This window comes from Lutjanus erythropterus, chromosome 7, assembly GCF_056507025.1.
Source record: "Lutjanus erythropterus isolate fLutEry1 chromosome 7, fLutEry1.hap2, whole genome shotgun sequence".
Lineage (NCBI taxonomy): Eukaryota > Metazoa > Chordata > Actinopteri > Lutjaniformes > Lutjanidae > Lutjanus > Lutjanus erythropterus.
The window spans coordinates 29,722,008-29,743,334 of NC_139323.1; the positions used below are offsets into that span (position 1 = coordinate 29,722,008).

General features: G+C 40.8%; 1 protein-coding gene across 3 annotated transcripts in view; it reads left to right on the plus strand.

Annotated features, from left to right (window-relative positions):
- agbl4 (AGBL carboxypeptidase 4) overlaps positions 1–21,327 on the plus strand; it is a 543,878-nt gene that overhangs the window by 510,447 nt on the left and 12,104 nt on the right. For 2 of the 3 annotated variants that reach the window (XM_084722272.1, XM_084722271.1), the window contains 2 exons: positions 12,712–12,864; positions 18,017–18,179. In XM_084722272.1, coding sequence (XP_084578398.1) covers positions 12,712–12,864; positions 18,017–18,179 — 316 coding nt within the window. Of the gene's footprint in view, positions 1–12,711; positions 12,865–15,623; positions 15,834–18,016; positions 18,180–21,327 lie in introns of those variants that run through there. The other variant, XM_084722273.1, reaches the window with a different exon arrangement.

A 21,327-nucleotide genomic window follows, 5' to 3' on the forward strand; every position in this document is an offset into this window, starting at 1 on the left:
TGCTGTAAGGTCTGGGTCAAACACAGATACGTTACCTTCACAATCGCTTGTTGGAGAAACATGTTAGTCTCTATATGATTCATGTGCCTGAAATAGTATTCAGATAGAACAGTTCTCTGAGATTCAGTGAGTCACTCAAACAGGTGGTTCGCAGGTGGCTGGAGGCCACAAGCTAGCTAATGTAGCTTTAATAGCAGCCCTGTTTTCTTTTTTATGTTGTTGCTTTTTGCTGCTAACTTTGCAAAAGTGCATTAGGAACAGGACAAAATAGTAAATGTTAATAGTGTCTTTAGGCTACAATAAATTGTAATAGACTGTTCCAGATAAGCACAGTTAAATTTGTAAAAGGCGAGTTGCATTGACTCAATGTTTCTCCACTTACAACATATTGCAGTAATCCTTCTCTGGCACAGATTAGCTCAAGAACAACAAACCCCAACGTTCAAAAGATACCACAGAAGTCATTGTTGTCTCTTGGAGTTGTCTCAGTCATCCAGGTGATGATATTATTCCTTTAGAGCTGTATGTAGGCATCCACTTGGAGTAACAGCTTTAACTCTTAAGTTAAATATGGTGGCATGAGACTGTCATTATGTGTCAGTGCTTAGTGCTCAGATTTCTGTTACTGTACTTGTTGTGTTCAAAATTTGTAACAAAAAAGCATTTTCCCTGGCCATAATAACAATAGAGCTACAAATATATGTTTATTATGTATCTGCATTTGCTTGGTGGTTCATTTAAATCTCAGGCCTGAGGAACATTTTGGTCGTCTAAGGAGCTCTGTGTAATCGCATGTTCATGATATGATAATAACCAAGTATGTCCTGTCTGAGAAGCACACTCCCTCATACACATCAAATATGATAAGGACAGCTAATTACATATATGGCTCCAGACTAAAAGTCACGCCATGTTGTGAGTTGCTGAGTCAGGAGAAACTTTGTGTAATGCTGTATATGACAGTTTTTTCTCTCTTTCTGTAGAAAAAACAAATTCTGAGTTTGTCCTGGTTACACTGCAAATAGTTAGCCTGTCAGACGAGTGACACACAGTTTTTTCTTACTGTATGTCATTCATTTCCCAGTCATATTATTCTAATTCTCATGCAGTTCTATTAAATAACAAAAACCTGAAGCATTTATTAATTATTAAACATGCTCTGTGAGGGAACCACACTTCCTCTACACATCATATAGTGTAGACCAGGCATGTCCAAACTGTTCCATAAAGGGCCGAGTGGCTGCAGGTTTTCATTCCTACCAAGCCGGAGCACACCAGGCTCGACTCATTTAATCACCTGATTTCAGTCTTCAAACAGCTGATTAGTCGAATCAGGTGTGCTGTAGACTGGTTGGATCAAAAACCTGCAGCCACTCGGCCCTTTATGGAACAGTTTGGACATGCCTGGTGTAGACTTTTCATACAGTAAGAACAGCTGGTTTCAGGTGAAGTAAACTGCTTCAGCTTCCATAATCACTGCTCCTCCTGGTGGATAGATGACCCATTGCAACTGGTTTTCTGGGTATTATGAGGGTATTACTACCTGCAAGGTCACAGCAGGGACCTGTCCAGGACTGGCCTGGGCCCTATCAAGAGGATATTCAAGGTGGCTGCATTTGTATGACTTGATTATAAATGTTGAACATGTTGAAAACATGTGAAAAGACTGAGAACTATGTGGTACTAAATTATGGAGTTAGCCCTGTGGACAGGATTTTTTGGGCAAACGGTGCCATCGTCCCCCAAAACTATATAAGCGCCACGAACTGACACATTATTTACATCGCCTCCTCCTCCCACCCTCTCTAACCATTAGTTATGGACATATCTTAAGGGACTCTGTCAGTCCAAATCAGCCTAGCAGTTCACTTCAGCTCCCTTCAGTTCCAAAGACATGACAGAGAAGGAAAAAAATACCATCCTGTCACCGTCCTCTGGCTCTCGGGTTCAACCATGTCTGGACATTTCCAATATAGCTGGCAGATGTAGCTTCCATGTTTCAGGCCAGGGGCAGACACACCACCAGTGTTTCAGAGCCGAAAAAACTGCTAATTTTTTCATGGTTTTGAGACTAAGTTTCATGTACTTGGCATTTTTTAAATCTTTCGTATTTCTGTGGTGTGACAGTCTCATTGTCAGTGTATTGTTGCTTTACAATATCTTCAAATATAATACATAAAATGTACTGTACTTGTATTGCCTTCCCCTGTAGATGACCATAAATCTTGACAGAAAATCCTGGTTTTAGCAGAAACAAGGAAGTCATGTTGTTTTTTTGACAGTGTGGGTCTCTGGGTTACATCCCACTTGAGAATTCATTGATTTGGAGGATTGCCTTGTAATAATACAACTCTAATAATATTGTTATGGTGCATTGTCAGCTGTCGCTCAAAATGTGCTTCTTTTTGAGTGTCAAGAGTAACAACTCTGTATTCTTGGAAATAAGTGATGATTTGTTGGCTGTTCCGATCTTTAGTAAGTCTGATTGACTTCAAGATGTAGTGCAAACTTGCTTTGAGCCTTTCTGTACATAAATCTGACCCCAACTTTTTGTCAACCACTATGACTTCTTTACCACTTTAGATACCCACAGTTCTGTGCATCAGGCATCATAATTCAAAGTCACATTGCCCTCCGTTGCACAAAGGAGCCCATTCAGTTTGAAACCCCATCAACCATTCTTGTGACAGACACCCTCGTCACTCCAAAGTGATTCTCCATCATTGTGAATTCAGGAGCACTCTCTTTTTGCTGGGAAAATAGCTTCCTTGTTCTGTTCAGGGCAATAACTTCCCAGACAAGTGCCATTTAAATCAGAGCTTGTAGCGGAAGCAATCTATGCAGCATTGGTATTGATGGCTGAAAACTTTTATTTGACAAATATTTGTATATAAATTCAACACCGCTGAGAACATTTGCATTTACTCGTGTTTATGCAAAGTATGTCCTGAACAACAAATGATGTTTTAAAATCAGTATCTTAAAGTCCCATCAGCCAGCTCTCTCGGAACGGTTATATTAATATGAATACAGAGTTTGTACAGTTACAGTTTGGCATCGAGGCTGTAAATTCATCACTCATCAAAACATCCCGCCTCCGTAAGGAGAGATTGGGAAATGATGATAACAAATATTCCCCATTCAGATCAAACGAAATCAAAGCTGACAGGTGGATCGTGGGGTAGGAGAGGAGCACGCTGAATTTGTTTTATTCTACAGCTGAAAATCATCCCCTACTTGGAAAGTATTGAGGGACTGACTAACGAACTGTTGTTTTTTGTCTTTTCATGAAATTTGCTGACCATGAAAATGATACGGTATAGCATGAACTTCATCCTTTGAATAGTCTTCTGCATTGCAAAGATCACTGTCAACTGCTGTAACTCAGTCAGACACCATGATCAGAAACAAGCTCCATTTACACCTCTTTTATAAGCTGAGATGTATGAATTACGCTTGTGTCAATCATAATGATGGAATATGTCACAGAATTCAACAGTATTTCAACATTTTAACACTTTACCAGTCATTGGACAACAGTGGCACCAGCTGTATCAGTCTATACCATGTGAGGGTAAATGTTTTTTATAATAAGATAAAAAATTATAGCCTCATTCAAATAAGAGAGCCTGGTGTGTTAGGAGTTAGAGGGGCAGTCGGTGGAGTGAATACTGGGTTACATTCATCAGCTGTCATGTAAACCATAGGAGCAGATTTTGAGCTGATAATAAATCATCTTCCTGCCCCAGTTGGTCCAAAATTGCTTAATGCAGCTTTAAAGGGAACTTGCATGTAATAAACAGTATGAATTATAAAATAGAGGTGTGATCAAGTTCAGCCATTGTGCGAATGACAACTGAGTATTTGCTCATAAGCTGGCTGTAAACTTGTTCTTCATCCATCTGAAGGCAACCTTGCTCAAGCTGTTTCATAAAATTCCATCATTTACCATCTGCAGCCGAACATTGGTCAGCAGGGAAAATGGCTGAAAGAGGCAGTGATGCAAGGAGCTATAATCTGTTCCCAAGCTACCCTGTTGTTTGTTTTGAAAAGAAAGAAATGGAGAGCGAGGGGGGAAAAAAAGGAAAAGAGACCAAAGAAACAAATGGACCCATCTTCTTCCTAAAGCGTTGCTTTTCCAGCTCATTTATCAAAAGCCGAAGAAGAATTCTTTTTGATTGGCTGATTACCAGAAGCATTCATCACGGGCCGACATATCCCCACCAATTTGACACTGCCATTTTGGATAATTTGTTAAGGATGACAAAGAGGTCATTGTTGCCTTGGCTTCTTTTTGACCTTTTTAATATTAGAAAATTAATTTTCAATCTGAAACAAATATATTAGGTCCTGTCACAGCACCTAGATGAATTTTGCACCTTGAAATCCTCTCTGATGCCCTCCTTCTGTGACTCCTACAGCCCCCCACTACAGTACAGTCTCTCTCTGTCTCCCTTTTTGTGTTCAACGATCAGATCTGTCTTATATGTGAAGCTCACACTGTGTGTGTGTGTGTTTTTTGTGTGTTTTTGTATCTTTTTCTCTGCCTCCCTGTCTTCTCTCTCCCCTCTCTGTATGTGCGTTGTCCTCTGGTGTCAGCCAACCATTTCTGATCCATTTCTGAGATTTACGGCCAATTTTACCCCATCATCCCTGCATCGTTTCAATCCCTCCATCATCCCTCTCTTTATTCTCCCTCAGTTTGAAGCTGAATTGTCGACTTTTCACAGGAAGATACAGATGAAGCTCTCTCACTCTGGCAATTTTATGCCTTTCCTCCCAACTTAGTTCCCGGTTTTTACCTCATCTTAATTTTTTACATAATACTTTAAATTATTTTTTCAACACTTCCCCTCTTCATCCTATTTGGTGTCTCTTCTTCTCACCTCATCTTGTCTGTACCTATCACCCTCTTCCTCCTCTCCTTCCCCTGTTCTCCTGGCAGGCACCTCCCGACAGATGTGGCAGCTTATGTGGCACTAACAGGCCTGAAGCAGAGGGCTGCCTGCGCCCGTTCAGGCTGATTACAAGTCACCTCTGTGTTCATAAACAGACAAATACCGCCATCAATTTGAGAACACAGTACAGACTGAGAGGGACAGGGGGAAGGAGAGAGGGAGGGGGAGAAAAAGAAGAGACACGGAGACAGACGGAGGCAGAGTTTTGTGTCATTTACTCTCGTCCATGAAGCAGGTCATGCCATCTGCCATGTTCTGTCATTGCTACATCATTAGAGGGTCACTGACCATGTGCCCCCATGACCTGAATTGGCTTCTCTAACTAATGAAATGTTTGAGTTTTACAGTGTGTAGCCTAAGTGATATGATGGTGTTTCTTTACATCATTTGTGTGAGAAAGTTTGACTCAGTGTGAATATTTGATGCTCACATGGATCCATAAGTTCACACCGAAGTGGCTCCACTGGAATAGACGATTACTTTTGAAATCACCTTGGAAATTAAATTCTAACAAAAGTAAATTCCTCCCCTAGACAGCAATCATAGCTTAGCAACCATATCTAATAGTTATTTGATCAATATATTTGTCTATCCAAGGGACAGTTTACCCCCAAAATGAACCTCTAATGCTATTTATCCATCTAGATTGTTTTGGTGTAAGCTGCCACTTACACAAGATATCATCTATAGAGATGTTTGCCTTCTGTCAATTTCTGTATATTGGAACAGTGTGGTGCTATTTTCTTCCAACTGTATCAGTGTGCAGAAGGAAGCGTGAGTTGACTCATGGACGAGAGACTCATGCTTGTGACAGTGCAGGATGTCTTCACTGATTGCATCCTGCTGCACTGTCATATGGTAGTTGGTTGTAGTTAGGTACAAAGAAAATAGTTCCTACGTGAAACTGCTTATAACAAGGTCTGTGGATTATTTTGAGTAACCAAGTCATGATTTTTGGAAAGAGACATTGCTTTTGAGTTTTTTCAAATTTTTTGGTGCTTTGAGCACCACAAGCAGAGTGCCGTCTAGTTCCATTATATTTGAGAGAAAGCAGACATCTCTATGGCTGATATCTCCAAAACTTGGCAACTCACACCAAAACAATCCAGATGGATAAAAAGCGCTACAGGTGAGAGTAAAACAAACTTTCCCTCTACGAGTTTGGGTGGTGGTTTGTTTTTTCAGTCCTCTCCCAAACCAAAACAAGTGCAAAGGTGTGAGAAATTCATAAATAATATGTTTGTCTGCTCTAACGTGAGTTGCAAATTTACAGTTCACTAGTGTACTACATTCAGTAATAGTAATTACCTATCCCAGTGTTGCTTCCAAGGCCAGTAGTATTATTTCATACTACTATTATTTTGTGAAAAAGGCGTCACATTCACAGTTAGTATGGCCATGTTTTCTGGGATATCCCCACTTCCCCACCCTGTTGAAGTAGGTGTAGTTTACACTCCACTGACCCCAGCCATTCTCTTTATCTATTTGCATTATGTTTGCCAGAAACCTTGGCTATTCCCTGTCCCCAAAGCTTTTTCACTTGTAACATTAAGTTAAACAGTATGAAAGTACGAACGATCAATAAAGCATAAATCTAATCTCTGTCTTGCTTGCCCAAGTATGTAAGCTCAATAGCTAAAGTAGCATTATGTTTGAATAAAATACCAGCCTGATCTTGAATTTTTCTTCTTGTACTTAGATTAAGTGGCTCTCCACTACAATACAAGAATGGGCTGTTTATTTCCTGTTCCTGTTATTTCCATGGATCATCAACTGCTGAGGATGCTGACATTTTGACTGGGAAAGGAGCTTTAGCTTCAGTATTTTTAGCACAGTATCATGTATGCAGTCATCAAGTATGCATCAGGTATGCTTTAAAATCAGTCAGCTGCAAACATGAAAAAGTCTGTTGTAGGCAGCATTTTAAACCAACATGTGAAGCTTAAGTTCACTAAAGTAGCTATAACAGCTCATAATGACAGTTTACAACAAGATCAGCAGTACCTGGCCAGAAATAAGAAGTCTGGTTTTGTCTGTCTCTGAAATCAAGGACCAACTGTTGTGAAAATGACGAGAAATTTCGAGTGAGACCTCTGCCTACTTTCTGACCTCCGGGATACTGCTTCTGACTTTAAAGCCCAGTTGTATCCTGCACATGGAGAAAATTATGTCAATCCTCCCACAGGTATTATAGGTGATATTTAAATGTTGGATAATATGCATTACATGGTGACTAAGTTCAACTTTCTTCTCTTGAACAAGCAGCAGTTTCCCTTCTCCTCAAAAGGTATACTGCTGATGCCAAGAGCTTTATTCAGGAGCTTGTAATCCTGCTTCAATCAGCTCTTTTTCCTTTCCATGTAAAGATAAGCCCGGCATTTACAGCCCTCACAGCACCCCCCCACACCCCGCTCTAATTAATATGCAGGAGATAAGTACTTGTCTGACAAAATTCATTCGTTTGACCTTCTAGGTTTTACACTAAACTGTTTGCGGCCGCTGCAAGTTCACCACAAGTTGAGAGTTCCCTGGAGTTTCTGCAGCGAGATGGGGCTTTTGTTTCTCTCTGAGAGGTTTAATTTGGACAGCTCGCTCTCCCCCCTCTGTTTCTCTCCCTCACTCTCTCAAATTGTCTTCTGACTTTCATTCGGCAGTCTCTGTTTCTTAATTGCCCCTAATTGCTTAATTACAATTTCAAATGAACAATTCTGGAGGTCAGAGCGGGTTGTTAATTGAAGCATCAATCACAGTGGTGGGGCCTTCAGAAGCGTCTCAGTTTGATTGACAGGGCATTAACTGAGTATTGTAGTAAGCCTGGACATGACATTGTGTGGGCTCCATGGCTCTTACTACGGTTTCTGCTGCTCTTCTTCTGCTGTCCTTCACATGACGCAGTGAAGGAGAAACCCTCTCAGTTAGAATCAGGACAGGGACAGACTAAATTGAACGGAATTTGGTCTGTGTCTTCTCGCTGTACAAACAGGATGTGGCTTTAGGTCCTTCACCTTCTTTCTGTTTGTGTTCTCTCTGCATTTGTACCACATGATCTATTTTTCTTTCACTTCATGAAGATGAATATCCACATGAACTTGTTTGCATTCTTTACTTATTAATGTGACTGAGTCTATGTTTGCCCCTCAGTGGACTTGGATGCTGTTTTTCATACATATGGCCAAACACGATACACATAAATCTGTGACATGGCCATATATACCATACATTTTTAGCCATTTACGTGCTGTATCATGGTTTAAGCATACAATCATGTTTTAGACAAGTGTTTAGTTTGCTGCCAACATTGTGATCACAGTTTGAGGACGAACTTTTCCAGTTTCAACATGTCAGTGTTACACGATAGAGCTGCGACAAACAATTCTTTTCATTATCGCCTACTACTTTTTTTCAGAAAATCCTTGTTAATAATGACACCAGTGGCTGTTTAGTGAACTGTCGTCAGCATCCTGTTGCTCGAGTGGGTTATTGCGTTCTGTAGACGTGAGCGAGGATCCTGGGTATCAGCTGAAACAGGAGACAGAACTTGGTTGACCAATATCATTTTGTTAGACGTTGTCGTGGTGGGTGCTGGTCATTTGTTGATGTCAGCGGACTCTATTTCTTAGCTAGTGTTGGGTAGGCACTCAGGAGCGTGCATAAAAGTCACATCTTTTGTTTTTTTCATGAAAAAAAAAACAATTACTTTGTAAAGAAATCACATCACAGGCTGTTATAGGCAATGCAGAAAGTTGGACAACGTCTCATTTTCAAAGTTGCATAACAATCCTTCATACATTGGCAATACAAAGTGATTCATATATGTAAGTTGCTTCACATAGTATCTTCAATCAGTTAATCTTTTAGGCAATATAAATTGAGTATATATGTATAAAAAAGTAAAAAACACCCATCAAAATTTCCCGCAGTCACATGTGATGTCTTAAAATGTCTTCTTTTCCAGCAGTCAAACACCTAAAGAGACAAAGTTTAATATCACAGACTGAAAGGAATCAATATTAACAAAATTCACATTTGTGAAGCTGGAATGCTGGACTTTAAGGGGATTTGCTCAAAAATTCAAATCCATTTTTAATTATCAAAATTACTGCAGATTAAGTGACCGATTGTTTCAGCTTCCTGTGTTTGTTTCTTTAGTCTTCAACACCTCACTTTGTATGATATGGCAGTGATAAAGAACTATGAAATGTGCTCAGAGTCCATTGAAATGAATTGTGGCGACTTTTCTCAGGTTTAATTACTGATTCAGACACTACACCAGCCATTGCTTCAATGTGTGAGACATCAAAAACAGTATTTAAACAGTTCATCAAAGAACAGCAGTAGATTAATTTCATTTTCAGTCGACTAATCCATTAATTGATCAATCAGTTCAGCCTGCACTGAGCTCTGACCTCAGCCCCATCAAACACTGGCCAAAATCAGTGTCTGACCCCATAAATTCTCTTCTGGGTTCATACCAGCAGATCCCTGCAGCCAAGCTCCAAAATCAGGCATGTCCGGAAGAGAGGAGATTATTACAGTCTTATACATGTCCACATACTTTTGTCCATGTAGAGTATACAGCTCATTGTGATCTTGGGATGCTGAATAATTAGTTTAAACAGAGTGAATATAAGTAAAATTCAAATTGAATCCCACTGAGGGATTCCTTGTACAGCCAGTTAACCTCTCTGTTATAGTCAGTCTGCCACTCTGTCTCCTCCTCCTTTTATTCTTCTCGCTCCTCCCATTCTCCATCTCCTCCAGAGGGGACAGACTCAGGTGATTATTGGGCTCATGTCCCTCGTCTAGACGCCGGCTGGTTAGCTGGAGCTCCCTCCACCCTCCGTCTTCTCTGATTCTTCACCTGTCATTCCCCTCTTTCTTTTCAACCCCCTACACTCTTAGAAATAAAGGTGCTCTCTAGAACCTGCAGAGAGCTGTCAATATTCCAAGGGTTTTATATAGAACACACACAAGGGGTTATACAGAGAACCCTTTTATGTTGCAAGGTTATTATCTGGAGTCCACTAAGGGGGTTCTACCAAAAATCTTTGTATATTCCAAGGGTTTTATCTAGAACCCACTATGGAGGTTCTGTTTATATTTCAGGGGTTTTTTTATAGAACCCCTCAGGTGGTTGTACAGAAAACCCTTTTAAATTCCAAGGGTTTTATCCAGAACCCAGCCAGGATGTTCCACCTAGAGCTGTTTTATGTTGTGGTACAAAAAAACCCTTGAAGAACCCTTGATGAAAGAGTTCTTCAAGGATTTCAACAGTCCGATCCAATCCTGAGGAACTCATTCTTCAAAAAAAAGGGTTCTTTAGAAGCAACTGTTTTTGGGTAGAACCTCAGTCCATCAGAAAGAACCCTTATTTCTAAGAGTGTATCTCCCTTTACATCTCTCTATATATTTCTCCCTCTGTCTACGTCCCGTCACCACCGCTGCTCAGTTGGCTGCATTTAGCCCCCCCCTCTCTTGTTCTTTTTTTGTGTTTTGTTTTTCTGTTGTTTCTCCCTCCCTCCCTCCGTCCTCCCTCCCTCCCACTGTCCTCTTCCACCACCCCCGTCCTCCTCCTCCTCCTCCTCCTCCTCCTCCTCCTCCTCCTCCTCCTCCTCCTCCACCACCTTCTCCTGCTGCTGCTCCTCTCCTCTGGGGCTCCATCCATCAGGTTGTCGGGGGCTGCTAGCGGCTGACTCCCAGCCACCATATTTCACCGCCAGCCAGCCAAGCAGCTGACAGCACAGCCACCGCCAGGAAATTGCTTTGGCTGTGAGCGGAATTTCAAACACAGGCACACTGCGTCGCCCGGGCCGCCCAAGCACCGCTTCCCCCTCTCTCTGTCAATCTCTCTACACCTCTCTACACACATCTCTATGTCTCCGCCTATCTCTCTCTGTCTTTTCTCTCTTTTTCTCCATCTCTCTGTTTGTCTTTATGTACTTATTTCCTCTCTTTGCACCCTCATCTCTATATGTTTTTCTGTTTGCTCTTCCCTGCCCCCCTCTGTCTCCTCACACACACACAGTCACAAACCCATATGCATCGTTTTCTCTCTTTGTCTTTTGTCCGTCTTTGTTGTTCCCTCTCTCCCTCTCTCCCTCCCTCCCTCCTTCCCCTTCACCTCCCACTATCTCTCCCTCTCCCTCTTTTTCCATCCTCTCATTCTTCCCTTCCTCTCCTCCTCTTTACGACCCACAGGGAACAAGGTGTGGTGCTGAATGTGTAATGAACAGGGAGGGAGGAAGGGAGGGAGATAAAGAGGAGGAAGAAGAAGTGGGGAAGGATAAAACCAGGAGAAGGAGAATAGAGTTTTGAGATAGAGAGGAGGCAGAGAGGAGGGATGCTGCTGGTTGGTGCTGCTCCTGAGTTAAGGGTCAGAAGGTGTGTGTGAGTGTGTATGTGTGTGTGTATGGGTTTCTGCCCTTGTCAGAACCCTTTTAAGACCACTGAAATGAGGAGATTTTTCCCGTGTGAGGTCATTTTTGTTGGTCTTCACATCCTGTCTGCTTTAAGTTGAAGGTTTAGTGTTGGCATAAAGGAATATGCCAGCTTTTTTTTTAGGCTGGACTGTGAATTGGAATGTACAGCAAGATCACAGATCAATTAAAATCATGTTGCCTCTGCTGCTCCATTCAAAGAGAAATAAAAAGCTCTGTGATTTGGTTGTTAAGTTAATTTTTCTGGTAGATTCTAAAGTATTTCAGGTCAGTTCTACAGCAGAAAGAAAGTAGTTCCTACATGTAACTGCTCACAACAAAATCTGTGGATATTTTGAGCAACCGGGTCATAATTTCTGAAAAGAGACATTTATCAGTTGCCATTTTTGCGTGTTACATTCACAGCAAACTCAAAACCTATCAGTGTACTTGATACACACTGACACTACATACTCAACACATACTTTAGTATGTAGTATGTAATCATTAAAATATGCATAGCTTCCAGCCACCCTTATAGCACACAGCCATCTTTGCTCTGTTGAGTTTAATGGAATTCAAGCCCACTCCATCAGCGAAAGTTGCATTTTTTTCTACTTTACATATGTATGATAATCACATCAAATCTCTCAAACTGCATCCTTTATGAGTATTAAATTAGATACCTGAAATGGGTGCTTCAGTCATCCAGGACTGTGATAGTCCTGCATCTAGAGACATGTCATAGTGAGGGTTATAGTTAGAGAATAAGTCAAATCAGTGGAAGATCCCTATTTGTATCACAAGATGAAAGTCTGTGCATGCGCATGTGTGTATAAATTGAATGATAACAGAGTGAAGCAGAGAAACAGATCTTATCAAATCCATTTTACACAATGTGTACTGGAGAGAAAAGACATTACACACTCCATGTGAAGTCAATATTAACCTGATAGATACATATGGAGTGTGTGATGAATCTATGACATACATATGAGAGAGCGTGTATGTCTTCACATCATATTCATCTGTGTACAAACTGTAGGTGTGTCCTTCAGAAGGACAGTCAGATTGAAGTTATGTGTGGGTGGTTGAGTCCTTTCAGTCCACAGTGTCTGGAGGGTTTGTAGTCGTCCCAACGGTGACAGCCAGCACAGCGTCCCCAGAGCAAAGAACAGCCTTACCTTAATCCCAGTGGGCAAACTGGTGTGAATTGTTGCTCACACTGACAGAAAAATATCCCATCTTCCCCACTAACCTGCTGTTTTTTATCTTCTGTCTGTCTCTCTGTCCCTCTGTTCTCTTTCACTGCCTCCGTCCCTCTCTTCCTCCATCAGAGAGTTAGTTTGGAGTTCTACATTGATGTTCATGCCCACTCCACCATGCTGAATGGCTTCATGTACGGCAATGTGTTTGAGGACGAGGAGCGCGTCCAGAGACAGGCTGTCTTCCCCAGACTGCTGTGCCAAAATGCACCAGACTTCTCTTTTGTAAGTCACACAAACACACACGCACACACACATAAACACACCGGAGGGGCAGGCTTAGGGGCTGAATTTCAGCTTCAATCCCGGGGCTAGCTCGGAAAGAGAACATGAAATAGTCCGATCTCAGCAAGTACTGCTGAGGTGGTGTTCAGCGAGGCACTTAATTGCCACCTGCTGCACTTTTAGTTGAAGATCTTGGCTGCAGTGGGCACCTCCCAGGTGTAAATGTATGGAACTGCATAGCTCTGAGGTGAGGTGATGATTGAAAAAGAAAACACCTGTTTATGTGGTTTTAGGTGAGGGAAAGTAACACAGACTGCATTAATCAGCAATATATTGTGCACCCAGCTCACACACTCAGTGAGTGTAAACATATGTACACACACACACACGCACGCGCGCAGGAGGTGTTGAATTATTTGTGTGCAGAAGAAAGGAGTCTGTTCCAGCTGTGCACAGAGATTCTCACCTTGACCACAAAAGAGAGGAGGTGAGAAGAGTGTAAAAGATGAGAGGGTCAAACTTTATAAACCCTGATATAATATTCAGTTTAATTACTGGTAGCAAGATACAGAATGATTAAAACACTAGAATATATTTAAAAAGGTATAAATTATGTAAAAAATACAGCAGGAATTCAGTGTTAGCTAGGTGTGCAAACTTTTGGTGCGTCAAAACAGCAGAAGTCCATGAGGAGCATAAATATGAATGGAAATTATGTATGAAAAGCAATACTACTCCCCTAAATACATTTTTTATTTATGTGAAATAATATTATAGTTGTATTTTTCATTAGTAGTCAGTTACTTTCAGTTTCAGTTTAGTTTTTATTGGTTAAAAATGTTTAATTTTAGTTTAGTTTTAGTTTTTTTTTGTTTTGTTTTTGTTAGTGTCGATATTAGTTTTAGTTATTATAATATGAGGGGTATTTGCCAGGGAAAACATTTAAGAATTTCAGAATACTCTTTTATTTTATTTAACTCAAATGTTTTTTCACACCCAGGTTTAGTTTAGTTTTAGTTTATTATAATAACCTTGGAAATAATATAAATTTTGCTTGTAGTTGTAGGTCTGAAGTTTCCACAGACAAGTAACCATTAATATGAATATGCATTTATACTGTATGTATGTGCAGAAATAGCAAACACTGTATAGGTCATGACAAAGCAGGGGACTATAAAAGTAGGCCAGGATATGCTGTATGAGCAGTGCAGGTGTTCGGCTAAGGCACCTTTTAAATCTGAGCATACACTCATATCCGGCACAGTTTTTGTCCCGTCTGACTCATTTTAGAGTTGGACAAATTTCAGCTTTGTCAGGTGTCGTTTGCCATGATGTGTACAGGGGGGAGTGAAGACTGATCATTCGCTCCCGAATGGCACTCAGATTAATTTCTGATATCTTGGTCGGCTGATAGACTCTTGCACAGTTAAAAACAGAGCCACAAGTCGCTTCCCCAAGGTCAGTGAAGTTTTCTCTCACTACACCTGCGTGAAGTGGCAAACGGAGCATCTGAAATTGCCATGGTCACAAGACACAACATGTTGATGGAAAATACGGACCTATGTCCACCAAAGTGTTTTTCCCACATAAGAGCATTTTGGATTTGCAGTGTTATTTCAGCTGAGAAGCTGAAGTTGGATGGAGCCCAATTCAAGGAGTACAAGCAGGATACAGTCTGTGGAAGCCTATTTGTCTTGCTCCTTCTCCACTGAGATTGTGACAGTGACAAGCACAGCGTTTTACCTAAATTAAAACATTTTTCAACTCTCAGCGACCAGAAAAAAAAAAAACACCAAATGCTCAATGCAATGTAGCAGAGTGTAAATATGCGGCACGTCCTCTGGAAACAATTCAAAAAATACACTGGTCTCTGGAAGAAACACTTTGGTGGACACAGCCTCTAAAACTTATCTAGTTTACCTCCAATTCTCTTTGCAAAATGGACAAGACAAACCTTCCTGTGCATGTCTTCCTAGCCTCCTGTGAGTCCACACATGTCAGTACCTTTATTTTTTTTTTTTTAGAAGTTTCGGCATGCAGGATGACACAGATAATAAAGGCAGCACATTTCTGCCTCATTAGCATTATTATGAACAAACAAAACCTCTACCTACCTTTGAGCTTTCAAACAAATCTTCATTGGCCACTGTCAGTAGCCAGAACAGTCCGCAGATGCTGACGGGCAGTTTTATTTTCTGTTTTGCATGTACAGTGTGAGCACATAAATCATGAGCTTTGGCTTTACATCGCTGATGATTTATTATTTCAGTAGTAGGTGGACTTAACAGCAGTGTGTGCCCAGCTTTAGGTGGCTGAAACTCTAACTTTGTCTGGACTGCCCGTACATCCGGCCACACATGCATAACCAACTGACACCCTTTTCATACAGGTACATTATCCACCAAACCATTTCCTCTCAGCCCCGTGTCACTTCCACTGACCTTCGTTTTCTCCCTGACGGTGACATTTCATAGCAGAGCCACTTACACACATCATAAAGAATAACCTTTATTGCCCATTGACACTCAGTGCCAGCCTCAATACAGGGACAAGTCGGACGGGCGGATGTTCACCCACACACGTATGGAAATGTCACTGATTGTCAGCGTCTATATGGTATGCAGTGTTATGAAGGACGAGTAAAACGCTATTTCAGGAGAATTTATCTCTCCCCCTCTCTCCTCTCTCTGTATTGCTTGTGTGACAGCTGGCCCAGGGGTCATCTCCCTCACTGTGCTTTTGTCCCTCTGCCCATTCAGCACTACCTAAAGCCCAATGCAGCAGCAGCAGCAGCAGCAGCAGCAGCACAACACAATCATGGCAAACTCCCACTGGTGGCCACCAAGTCTGCATTTCAGCAAGGCAACTCTCACTGCAGCAGAGTGGAGTGACAGTGAATGGAAACTTTCTCCACACTCTTCCCAAGACAGCGTCACATTTGTGTAGTATAGCTGACACGCTGAAACCCAAAATAGACTAGATGGGTTTTTTTTTCTGCTGTAGCCATTTACAGCCAATCTTTGTAATGACATTGTATGAAGTGAAATAAGCTACTGTACCCTTCATAATTTGTCCTGGATTATTGAGGGGCTTACTGCTGGAAGTTAGTGAGAAAGAAATCACTGGGTGTTAATGCATTTTCACTGATGAGACATCATGTCAGCGGATATTGACAATAGTTGTTTTGTTTTTTCATTAATCAACAAAGAAATACAGTCAAATTATAGAGTCAGATATTTATGATGCAAATGGTTTCTGTGCAGATATTAATGGATGTATTATTGTAAATGCAATAAGTTTTAATTTAGCTTGGCAGTTAGTACATAGTTGATTATGGGTTCATGAGTGAAGACCCTGCAGTATATAATGCAATTAGCTGTGGTGGTAAAAGTAATGTACTTTAGACACACTCAATTGGACTTGTAATATTATACTCACACTAAAGGATTGTTCCATGCTACATATGATCTGTGATGTATTTAAATACATTAGCATCATAATAGCATGATACTGTGATGATCTCCAGCACATCTCTATACCAGGGGGTGTCAAACTCAATCACAGAATGGGACAAAATTTAAAACACAGTCTAAGTTGCGGGCCAAACAGGATTAACATTTATTGAACAGAAAAACTGACTATGTTTTATTCAGAAATATGAATTTGAACAGCCAGACTGCAAAATAAAATGAATGAAAATTAAAATATTTTTTTCTTCAACAATAACATAAAGCAAAATGAGAATATTTCAGCTCAGAATATTTAAGGTCACATATTAAGCTCACATATCCGATCAGCAAAAGTATTTCTGCTGAGGGTTACATTTGAAAATGCTTGCTTTTTGTCTGGACACAAGACGTCGCACACTTAAATCATGCAGCGCTTCAAAAACTCTCCCTCCGTAAATGGCCGGGCTGATTTGGCTGATTTGGCTATCTCTTCTGCCACTATAAAACTAGCTTTCACAGCAGCTTCACTTTGTGATTTTGCTTTTGTGAACATAGCCTGCTGTGACACCAGACTCTGTTTAAACTCCACTGCCTTCTGTAGCTTCTGCTGTGTGTCCAGGTTTTTGTACTTGTCCTGATGTTATGTCTCATTGTGCCGTCTTATGTTATACTCTTTAAGTACGGCCAGATTAGCTCCACAAACAAGGCACACAGGTTTACCTCTGATGTTGACAAAAACAGGTACTCTCACCTGCTTTGAAAGTCCCTGTTTTCACATTTTTCATTTGGCCATTTATTTTGGAGGCTAGCTGAAGTGTCACTGTAAAAGCGCTGACCAATGCATCCATCCGCTGACCACTGATCAGTGTGGTCAGAGCAGCGGGAGGAGGGGTTTACATTTAAACTTAAGCATTCATTTGGAGATGTGTTTCTGTCCACCTGATGATATTCACTCTCCTTTTAGCTCTGTTTTTGGTCTCCACCAACTCCTGAAGGAAATATCTTGCTCGTTAGCTGCTAAATGCAATACATACTTTGATACATACAACAATTCCACACTACTTCATGTCTTCAAATTACGTCTTTTGTTATTGTTTTAAAGGGAGAGAGACCCCTAGTGGCAGAACTTATTGTGTGTTTAAACTTTTCGGTTACCATAGGAACACTTGCAGGTCTTTGCAGATTAGCAGCCCAACACAATAGTCACTTTGTTATTCTGCAGAAGTTGGCAGAAACAGTACAACTGTGCAGTGTAGACTTTTTTGAAGTCCAGTGATGTGTAAACTGGGACACGAAAAACACAAAAGCAGTATGTTTTTGCTGAATTTGTTCTTTCTTCTCTTTTAGTGTAAGTGTTTGAGAAATAATCTGTCATTCAAGTTTTCAAGGACTTCAGAAAAGATTTTATTTTGGAAAGTTTCGGCTGGGAAACACTGAGCAGCTTCTCGCACATTTTGAAAACTAAACTCAAAACAATTTCCATAGAGGTGCTCAGGCCCTATAGAGGTATTTAAGTTATATATCATAGTTGGGGCTAATGATCTCCATAGGGAAATTTACCTTTGCTCAAAGATGCTTTAACAGGGTGGATGTTTGCTGACACACAGACTTGAACCCAAATCCTCTCACTGTATTGTCGTATCTCTAACCAATAGTCTGACACAATGTCTCAGATGTGGTTGTTTTTCTGTGTATCCCTCTAGTCCAACACGTCCTTCAATCGGGACGTGGTGAAGGCCGGTACTGGTAGACGGTTCCTTGGCGGTCTCCTTGATGACACGTCCTACTGCTACACTCTAGAGGTGTCCTTCTACAGCTACATGACAGCTGGCAGCACCGCTCCTGTGCCATACACCGAGGAGACATGTATCCTTCAACAAACGTCATCTGTGTGTGTGTGTGTGTGTGTGTGTGTGCGTGTGTGTGCGTGTGCGTGTCTGCACGTATGTTTCAGGAGGGCCCTGGGCTAAAGCATATGTTTGAAATCACTGTTATCATATGACCACAAAAGGACACAGAATGACCAGAAAGAGACACAGAACAACAAGAGTAACACAAATGTAGTACAAAGAAACATAAAACAACCACAAAGAGACAAAAATTAACTATGAAGAGACACACAAGTACCATAAAGCAACACAAAACTATCACAAAGAGACACTTTGTGTTTTTTAATCTAGGTGTGCATCTATAAAGGAAAGGTGAGGGCCTTTTACATTCCTGTGCTCAGGGTCCAATTGTCTGAAAAAAAGGATGGCCCCTTGCAAGTGACAGATCTATTTATTGTATACAGTATTCCTATTTTATCTTATCTTTTTTTTTTTTTTATTCTATTTTTATTTATTTTTTTACTACATTTTCCGCTTGTGCTGCAAATTTTTCCCTTGTGCTGCTGTGTCAAACTAAATCAACAAAAGTACATCTTATCTCTTATTCAGTTTGCCAGCTTGGAAACAGATACATCTGTGTTCAAACAAGAACTTATATTGAATTTAAAATGGTAGCATCTGCTATATACGCCCTCGAAAGCGCAAACCCATCTCTCTCCCATTTTTTTGGTAAAATAGTCAGTCGCAATCAAGACTATATTCTTATAAGAAATAAATTATCTGTACAAAAAATTAAATGAACCATTTCTGTAGTATTTTTGTTTATTTGTATATTTGTTTATACAGATTAAATATACATAATATATATAAAGGTACTAACAAGAATCATAAAGGGCTCTTTGGCTTGTCCAAATAGGAGAACCATTTTTGGTTTCTGTGAGAACCTTTTTATAATGGTTCTAGTTGGAACCCTTTCAGAGACTTCTACACAGAACCTAAATAGAACCTAACATAAAGGATTATACCTTGAGCCATCAGAGGTATCACCCAGAACCACCTTTGAAGGGTGTCAGTGAGAACCCATCCACCCATATTCCCTTTTATATTAGAAGCCACCCAAGGAGTTCTTCGGAAAACCTTTTTATATTCCAAAGGTATTTTCTGGAACCCTATCAAGAACACTTTTATGTTATGGTATAAAAACCCTTTGATGAACCCGACCCAATCCTTTTAGAACTCTTTCTTATAAATAAAGGTTCTTTGGATGGTTAATCTTACAACATACCTTTGACAGGCCCTTTCTCCCAAAAAGGGTTCTTCAGAAGTAACTGGTTCTGGCTGGAATCTTAGCCCTTTAGGAAGAACCCTTTTGGAACCCTTATTTTTAAGAGTGTAATAGCCTGCACTGGGGCCCATCGTAACTGCCTCATGCCACTGAGCTGTTATGCTGTTAATTTCTCCTCTCTTCGTATTTCACACACACTCTCTCTCTCTCTCTCTCTCTCTCACACACACACACACACACACACACACACACACACACACACACACACACACACTGTCCCTGCAGTAACAATCTCTCACTGAAATCAAGCTAATTGATCTTGTAATCATTGGAGTCATGATTTTAATATTTGTGTTCTTGGTTGTGTGTGTGTGTGTATGTGTGCCTGTGTGTGTGTGTGCGTGTGTGTGTGTGTGTCAGGTCATGTGTAGTCACTAGAAAACCGTGTTGCTCTTTTGTTGCTTCTTGTTGCGACAGATGTGCAGTGACAGAATAGGGATGTGATAGCTGCGTCTATTGATTTCATTTACAAAGGAGAGAGGAGAATGGGGCTTGTGTTGGCATATGTACTGCTGCGTGTGCGCGCAGTCGAGGCTTTGATTGCGATAAACAATGGAACAATGGAACAAACATGATTCCTGTCGACTACACACACACACACACGTAGGAGCACACACATGCATTCGTCACAGGAACCGAAGGTCACAGGTGCCTTAATGGAGCCAGATGGGAGGAAGTTTTCCTTCAGCTGACCTTCTCAGGGCTGAAGAGCTCCTGAGAGCCGGCCGATGGCGGTCTGATCTTAGCGATAGAGTGAGTGAGAAGAGGGAGGAAGAGAGATTTAGAGAGAGCGATAAGGACCCTACACATGAAAAGTATGTGCTCCCCTACACATATTCTGCAGGTGGAGGGGAGGGTGGATGTAGATGTAGCCCTAGTGCCCTCTAGTGCTATGAGCTGGCACAGTCTGACTCACCAGAGAAGTGGATCTTTCTGATTCACACACGAAAAGTTTCTAACATTCAGGTAGTTTCTACTGGTTGATATTTGGAAATTTGTTGAGGAACTGTTACTGGGAGTGATATAGTTTTGTGTTATATATATGTCATTTTCTTCTTGTTAAGTCTGTCGTGCATGATATGCACTGATGGATACACCATCATGTTTTCTCCATGTTGTTGTGTGTTTAGGTTGAAATCGGCCTTCATGTTGGGAAGGCAGCACGCAATGACAAATATTCACCTAAAATGCAGTAAAACTTTAGTAATGAGCCTGTTTTGAAAATGTAAGGAGTAGAGAGTACAGACATTTGTGTTCAAGTAAAAAAAACTTACTGAAGTACAGTAACAAAGTATTTTACACAGTCACTTCCCTCTATTTTTCCTTTTAAGGAATTACTCAAACCGACTCATGCATATTGTGTTGTGTTTTTACATCTTCATATCAACATCTCAGGTCTTTGCATTGTAGTTGTGATGCCCAAATGGAAATACAGTCCGAGCCAGGTTGCATAAAAACGACTGAGGTCAGAGTGACCTCAGGAGAAAATTAACTGCATAAAATCACCATAAGGATTTCTTCAGGATGTTGGAAGGGAAAACCCTTAAGTGTCTGCCCTTATGTACTTAGGTATTCCTTTTGCATTTCTAGAAGCAACCATTTTCCTCAGAAATTTGTGATGATTGAAGAGGTGGAGGAGATACCTAGAAACATTTTTCAGAACAGGGAAAACCCACTGGACACTATAGGCAATGCACAACTTGTCAGAAAATATAGATTTGATGTTAGCGCTAGCAACTTTGTAGCTAGCTAGCCAAACATTGACATGACTCTGTCTCAAATATTGACATTAATGACTGTATATCATTATACTGAAATGCACCAGTTTTTGTAGACTCTT